Here is an 8286-nt window from a genome sequence, read left to right as displayed (position 1 = left end):
ATGTCTCATGAGAAACATATATTTATACTTTAAAAAGTTGATATTGGGAAAATGGGTAAAATAAATTTGAACATTTACAGAAAACTTCCACGGCCACATAGTTATTTATCATTTATGCAAAGTTGATTATAAAATTGAAAGGGATGACAAAAATGTAAATTTTATTTTGACTTTCATCTTGTGCACTCATAATATACCCTTTAGCATTTATCACTTAGATCAGTTAGTGTCCCAATCGGACTCGAGATAAAACTCAATAAAGTATCAGACTGTCGAACCTGTACTAAATTGTATGTCTAGAATCGAGTCCAGATCCATCACACTGTATGTGCCATACTTTGCTGTATGTCCTGGCGAAACACCTTCCATCCCCTCCAAGTTTGTCTTTGGATGTTTGTTTTGGTGTGTTTTCCAGACATGCTCAATTGATGGAGATAAATAATGCTTCTGAATTTTATAAAAACGTGCTATCATTGAAGCATGAAATCCCAGCAAACCTTAAAGCTCTGAGGAACTTGACAGTTGTACTGCCCGAAAACATGATGGCTGCTGAGAGGTCTAAATGTCCTTCAGCCAACCCACCAAATGTTGGCTGACTTTCCCATGTGTTTGTCTCATTGCAGTAACTGCATGTCTTAGTGCATACAAGAAGGCAGCCTTTCACTATTTTATCTACAACAACAGGCTTGTTACATGTTGAGCACTTACTTAACAATTTATTTAAACATGTCTCTGAAACAATAAATTTTCGCTAGCCACCTGGCTCTGACTTCCTTCCCACTCCATTTGTTCACAATCATCACTGTCTCCATCATCATCATGTGATGGCTCCCATGTTACATCCAAACTTTCATCTTCTCGCGAATGATTCAAACCAGAGAGGAAGCTGTCCTCGCACACACTAGTAGTTGGTGTGGGTATCTTCAAGTCATTTTGAAGATCTTCCTCCCATTCTGTCTGTGTTCCACAAGAAACCTGTGGTGCTCTTACTTTGTCAGCAGTCCACTGAAATAGATGTATGATTCATATAAAATAAAACCATACATCAATTTTAATGACAAGAGTACATGTACTTGTGTGTTGGGTTTGCTTACCCTCGCCACCCGATAGAGACCATTATAAGCAAGCAAAAGTAGTACATGTACATTGGCAGCATGTGAACATAAACTTTAGCACTTATTTTAGTATTGACTTCTAAAAATGGTGCCAGTTTTTACAAAATATAATAAAGTAAAATTTTCCCGCAATATATTAAACAAACTGGTTAAAAAGAATAGAAAACAAGACGGTTAAACCTGTCCATGAATAGCGCGCTCCATTTTTTCTAGATAACGAAATAATATATGAGCCTGTCATGACAAAACCAACATAATGGGTTTGCGACCAGCATGTATCCAGACCAGCCTGCGCATCCGCGCAGTCTGATCAGGATCCATGCTGTTCGCTATCAGTTTTCTCTACTTGTAATAGGGTTTGTAAGCGAAACAGCATGGATCCTGATCAGGGCGGATGCGCACTGGTCTGGATCAAAACCCAATATGTTGGTTTTGTCGTGACACGGCTCATATAGTTTATGAGAAAAAACGGACTTTAATGAAAAGCTAACCATTGATAACCAACGGGTCATGACGATAGCTCCACATTTTTTTAAAGTTGAGCTAACGAATGATTAGAAGGATTCAAATCTACGACCTACAGTTTGTAATAGGTCTAGCACCTAATAAAGTGAATTCATACGTTCTATTACAGATATGCATACATGTGTATTACAGATCTTATACATTCATAATATGTATATAATTATATTATTAGTTATAAAGATTTTTGACAGGTTATATGGCCCTAATATAAACAGTTGTTCGAAAATATAACCTGAGTCGCTAGGCTAGGGTTATATTGCAAACAACTGTTTATATATGGTCATTTAATCTGTCAGAAGTATTTACATGTTAAGGAATTTATAACACGGCAGACCTCCTTTTTTGAGAAAAAAGCAAGATTTCTCAATAACTTGACAGCAGTCGTGTTATATAAAACTATATAAACGTCATGATTATTCAATGAAATGTGACGTTACATACATGCAGTATTAATAATACCTGATATACAAACCTGCCATCATAAATATTTGTATAATTTGCCACAGAATTATCTAAATCCAAAAAATTACTGAAACATGGTCACTGAATATACACATGTCTTCTTCTGCCAATATTGCCAAACTATATTTTTTTTTTCATACTCAATAATTGTAAAGTTAAACAAAATTTTGTCAAGGGTTACAACTTACCAAAGCTGGTGTCTGGCACTGAACATGGTACACTTGGGGCACTTGGAATGTCTGGGCATTGCTTGCGACTGTTGCCAAAGTTTCCAAATTTACACAATCATCTGGCAGTTGTAATGGTGTTGCTGTTAGAGGCCCACTGATATCAAACACTGTAGTCTGCTCCTGGGAATCAAGGCATGGAGCCTCTTCTGTCAAGGTGTGGGTGGGGTTCTTTGCCTCATATTGGATCTAAATTAAAACAGTTTATTTTTATGAATATCTTACTCAGGTAAGCATGCCCTATTAAATTTCATGATTTTGTCATATAGTCCTCCCAAATTAATATATAATTTTCCCCTATTTTACACCAGAACAAACATGTTTTTTGTTTGTTTGTTTCATTTTACGCCTTTTCCCAACAATATTTCAGTCATATAGGGGGGTAGTTTCCTAACCATCGTTCCTGGAGAGTTACACCAGTACTAGACTTACCTGCCTCTGTGCTAAACTACCAAAGCATCTCCCAGGGATCGAACCCACGCCAGAGAGGTTACTGGATTAGAAGTAATTGACTCTAACCCCTCGACCACGGAGGCGGTGAACAAACATGTAATTGCATTCTTTCTTATAATTTTTTTGGCAACTATAAATTTTTCTTTGAGTGTCCAGTTTTCACAAAAATATTGCTTTTATTCAAACTGCCTGATATTGTTATCCAAAATATGCCAATATTTTTTTTATTGAATTTAAAACTTCTTATTTTCAAATAAAATTAGTGCATTTTCTAACAATAACATGTAACTGACAAACAAATATATCAAATTATTTCATAGCTAATAAAATAAGTAAATGGTAATACAGATTTACATTCAGTCACTGGTTGTGTGCTAAGTTTTTGAAAAGAATAAAGGTGAACTATTAAAACAACAAAAATACAGAACCAAAACTAGAAATGTGTCCATAGGACATGGGTGCCTCCACCGCTCCACTGTTCTGTTAATCTTATGACTCTAGGTCAAATACTTTTTAAGTTACGTGCGACACAAAAGAGAACGGACGGACGGATAAGGGTAAATGTAAATGCCCGCCACTAAAGTGTGGGCAAAAAAGGCCTTGATTCCATTGAACTGGATAGCATAGAGAGTGAAAAAGTTACAAATGATGAGTGTCCATGTGATTAAAAATAAAATCAATCAGATATTACATACATTGACATGTAATCTGTTTTCCCTCATAAAAAAGTGGGATATTGATCTTTAGTGAAGAGTTAATTATAGCTAGTTAACTAGACCATATCGATATCATACACAAAGACAACTGGCACTGTTTGGTGTATTGTAAGCTGACGAGTTGTATATTGTGAAATGTGATATATTCCAGCACAGTGGGGGTGTCCAGTATAGGACATGTATACATAACAATGGGAGGTAGCATCTATAAGTGTATATATCCACCTAGCCAATGCATTGACCTGAAAAGGCATGATTTAATATATATTTCAAGCAAGCTAGGATTTATAAAATAGATTATTAACATAAACTGTTCAAACTAGTTTATACAGCATTATATACTTACCATTATATATAGTAAGCTAAGATAATTATCAAGCTTAGTATTCACCTGTTATTTAAAGTTAATTTTATGTTTTATTTTGCTTTTGTAAAAAATAAAATAAAAATATGTAGAACTTGAATATGCAGACTATATACTTGTGATACTGTTGTTTATTTGTTTTCCCATTAATGACAAAACTACTCCTTGGCAGGGTCACCCTAACTGCTTCCTTGGTGTCATTTATAACCAGTATTTAAAACAGTGTGGTCTGTGGAAGTTGAATTGAGCTATGATAAGTTTGATTCCAGGCCATAAATTCAATTGAAGATGAAGTAATAATATATAACTATAAGAGGGGTGCAGTGGCCTAGTGGGTAAGCAGTCAATGCGAAAGTCAAAAAAAATTTCCAGCCACAAGGACTGGGATCCTTAGATTTATTTCCGGCTCTGATGATTTTTTTCCAGCCCGGACTCTGAAAGGTATTTTTTTGTAGGGCTGGGGGAGGAATATTGCCATAATTATAAACAAAAATATTTAGCAAATATGAATTATCAGACTCAACTATAAGATACTATGAAAAAATATGAGCCGTGTCACGACAAAACTAACATAATGGGTTTGCGTCCACGCAGTCTGATCAGTATTCATGCTGTTCGCTTACCAACTCTTTTATAAGTAGAGTAACTTTGAAGTTTTGCATATTAATGATATTTTAGATGCCAAAATTTGTTTCAAACTGGCTGAAATTTTTCGGACATGTGGACTGACTGTACCAAAATTTATCTCGGCCCTCCTGATTTTTAGCTTGCGAGGTCCGAGGACCGACAGACTTTCGCATGGACTGGGTTAAGGTGTCTGCCTCTCAACCCTTGGATCGTGGATTCGAGCCCTTATCCAAAAATTGGGTCATGTTTCTTCATATGACACCAGTACTGGTTAGATTCAAAAGTGATTAATGTAAGTTGCAAGAACTTGTTTGGTAATCAAGCTTAGATAAATATTAAATGTTTACACAAAGTGATATTTATAGTTTTGATTTGGTAAAGAAAAACTCAAAAAATGTTTGAAAATGTAAATGTTGACACTAAACCAAAAGCAAAATATATAAATAAATTATGCATTAACTTGAAGTCATAAACACTGGGAGACTGTCCACCATGAAAAATGGCTAGTTGCCACTCAACTCCTTTGATTTCTTGCTATTTTTGGTCCGAACAGTCTATACCAGCAGTATTTGATAGTTTTATTGCAATTAATTTAGATATGAAATGAACAACTGCAATCTAAAAATAAAAACCTACTTGATTTTTTCTTTTTTTTTCAAGCAGAACTTCTGAAGAGTGCCTTCTTTTTTGTTGAATTTCTAACCGCTTCCCGGCGGTGACTGAAAAAATGGTGGGCACGGCGTCTGTCTTGAGAGTTCTCCTGAATGTTGCTTTAAAACCAATTGTCTCTAAAAATGATGCACTATGTGTAAATTGATCCTCTTCAAAGTGTAGCGAACACAACCGACTGTTCTTATTTGGTGAATACACTTTGTATTTACTAGCAGAGTTTGCACGACCGATCTTGTTGCACCAAACTTTTCGAAGTTTCTTGTCTTTCGGAAATCGAAAAAAATTCACCTTTTCTCGACCTGAGAGAGAATTACAGCCAAAGGCAGCACACAAAACCATAACTAATCCACATGTAAATATCCAACAACATGAAAATACACAATAAACAAAAATCCGAAGAATGTAATGCCCGAAAAACAAAATTAACTGTCGCCTCGCTAATCATGTATGCATGTAATGGCGGACTGACATTTCACCAATGACGTCACAGCGTAGTTTAAACAAGGGAGGTAAGCCACTTAACGAAAAAATAAAAAGACGAATAAAAGTCATAAAAACTACCGTATTCCGGCTCAATATAATAATCAGACAATATTTAACTGATAATATTACCAATTTCTTGTGGAAATAACGTTTAACCGATAAATTCTGGTTTTTCTTTAAATTTGACCTTTAAACATCTCGTCTGATCACGTACAATATTTTTCCATTTCCGTTTGTCCTTAATTAAGATAGATTAACAGCTCTCACACAATCAATTTCTAAAACATACTTATGATTTGCTATATGCGTCATTGAATCACCATGCCGTCTGCTATATGTAAAGGATACATTGTTTATTGTAACAGCGGGGCCTTCGTAATTGGCAATAACGCATGCATTGCTATTGACGTTTCACGACTCATATAACCTCAAATCGCGGCAATTTTTTATTAACGAAATAAATGCGGATATTATGTTTTTCTTCTTGTTCAGTATTTCTCTGTTCACTGAATTTTATTGTTTCACAGCACTATCACTTTATACATGTTACTTTAATTTAGTACATATAACGAGGGCATAATGATAGAAAAAAAACTAGAAATTAAGATTGTCGTTTTTTTTCGCCAGTTTTATGTTAAAGACGAAGACAGTAAATTACATTACAGGCTTAATTAATATTGTTGTTTAAACAGATAACATATTCATCAACTTTAAAGCAAATTGTTTGTATTTCTTGAAAAATTTATATTGAAAAGTTGTTGTTTACCTATTTGTTTATAAATCGAACAATCATATGAGTTATTCCTCTTTTGCTGAAATATCAATATAAACAAGTCTGGAAAACATGATGCCATAATCTTAACCTGACATATAAAATGCACCATAGCATTGGCATTCAACTACTTCACTGTAATGTCGGAATTATAATATTGATTGTTAGTTTACGTGATATTGTAAAATAGTTTAATCTGATTGTCAAAAACATAAAGGCACACACTCTCGTGCTCAAGCATTAGTTCCCCTGACAGGAACTTCAATGGGGTAAAGAAACCAAAAATATAAACCTTTAATTTTTGTTAACTGGGGCTGACAGATATGCAAACTGGATTTTGTTGTGGTATATTTAGTCCCATTTGAGTGAAAACCATTACAACTTTTTTTCATTTTTAAAATACTTATTTAGGAAAGCAATTGATGAAATTTCGTACACAAATTGTTGGCCTTAGCCTACATTAAATACAAAAAATGATCACGGATATTATTTCCAGTCTCGCGATGTCAAATTTTTTTTTTTTTAAATCCCAATGAATTCCCCGTAATTATCAACACGAAATGTATTACAAGACATTGGCCTCGGCTGAGAGTTATTAAAAAGTACTAACTACATCAAAGAAGCATTTGTTGGGCATCGTACGAGCAAAGATAGTTCTTACATGGTACAAATTGTCCGTTGTGTCAGTAAATCTTACATAATCAATCTTATATAATTAACATGTATACAATTTTCATTAGATAAGTTGCCTTAGTAATAACTGTTTTTGCACATGCAACGCTCTAGCATGAATAAAATGCAGAACATTTTAACATCGTTTGCAAATGATAGAGGATAAATTAATGACCGAATGGCAAATGAATGAATGAATCAATCAATCAATCAATCAATCAATCAATCAATTTATCTATCATTTTACCACTTAAAACGTAAGGAATTTAAATTGATAAAAATCTTTATTATGGAACTGTAAATGGCATAAATGTTTATTTATAATTTGAGTTTGATATATAGAGAGAATGGTGTTAGCCATACGGGACCTCATCTTAAGAAGCCTATATATTTAATGTTTGTGCTTTATTTTATCATTTGTCGTGCATTCTGCCGAAGTTTTGTATATTATGTTTTGTTCTTACCCATCAACATATGCATATATGTTACATGCATCGTAATTTCATATTATATTTGATGTAAACACTAAGTAAGAAATACATAGATCTATAATGGCATTTACTGTTTGCTTTTTTAAAAGTGTTATAATTTTGCTCTTAAACAAAAATGTTTATTGCCCTCTAACATCAGGTTAGCATCTTTATTCAAGCAGAACATTATATGGCATTTATTACACACCAGCATTTTCTGATTCATTATGATCTGTTATTTTCCAAATTTCAATTTTATTTTAATAGTAATAGAACAAATGGGGCATAATTCAATATAATTATTATTCTAAAAGCTTTTCCGTAGAAAAAGGTCTAAGCAATTATCGCTGAACAATTAAAAATGTTAAAAATGCAACAATTCGTATGAGGTTTGATTAAATATGACAATGTTGCGTCAATCCTTGTTTATTCCATTTAATAGTTGCCATCCGATATCCGGGAACGAACATATATATCGTCGACAAAAATGACATTAAACCACATCTTTGATAAAAAAAATTATGTTTAGATTATGTTCAAGGGTATATTTGTTTCATAGTCTTTAAAAGGGAGTTGAATCCGTAAAGATTCAACAGTTACATATTTCATATGCCGTTTCGGAATGCGTCGAATTGTCACATGGTAGAGATTCCATCAAAGACTGAAACAATGTGTTAATTTTTTAACAAATAACCAAAGGTACAGGGCAACTTAATTTTTTACATTTT

The 8286-nt window shown here is 33.7% G+C and overlaps 1 protein-coding gene across 1 annotated transcript; it reads right to left on the bottom strand.

Annotated features, from left to right (window-relative positions):
- Positions 1-597: 597 nt before the first annotated feature.
- Positions 598-5835, bottom strand: LOC132720165 (THAP domain-containing protein 11-like). The gene is made up of 3 exons (XM_060704208.1): positions 5126-5835; positions 2291-2518; positions 598-1005 (listed from the first exon to the last, which is right to left on the bottom strand). The coding sequence occupies exons 1-3, from the start codon at positions 5498-5500 to the stop codon at positions 721-723; spliced, it is 888 nt and encodes a 295-aa protein (XP_060560191.1). The 5' UTR covers positions 5501-5835; the 3' UTR covers positions 598-720.
- Positions 5836-8286: the final 2451 nt, after the last annotated feature.

Source organism: Ruditapes philippinarum, unplaced genomic scaffold, assembly GCF_026571515.1.
Source record: "Ruditapes philippinarum isolate M1 unplaced genomic scaffold, ASM2657151v2 ctg7257_1_1_1_1, whole genome shotgun sequence".
Classification (NCBI taxonomy): domain Eukaryota; kingdom Metazoa; phylum Mollusca; class Bivalvia; order Venerida; family Veneridae; genus Ruditapes; species Ruditapes philippinarum.
Note: the sequence above shows the minus strand (reverse complement) of the source record. Positions and strands in the feature narration are given on the sequence as shown.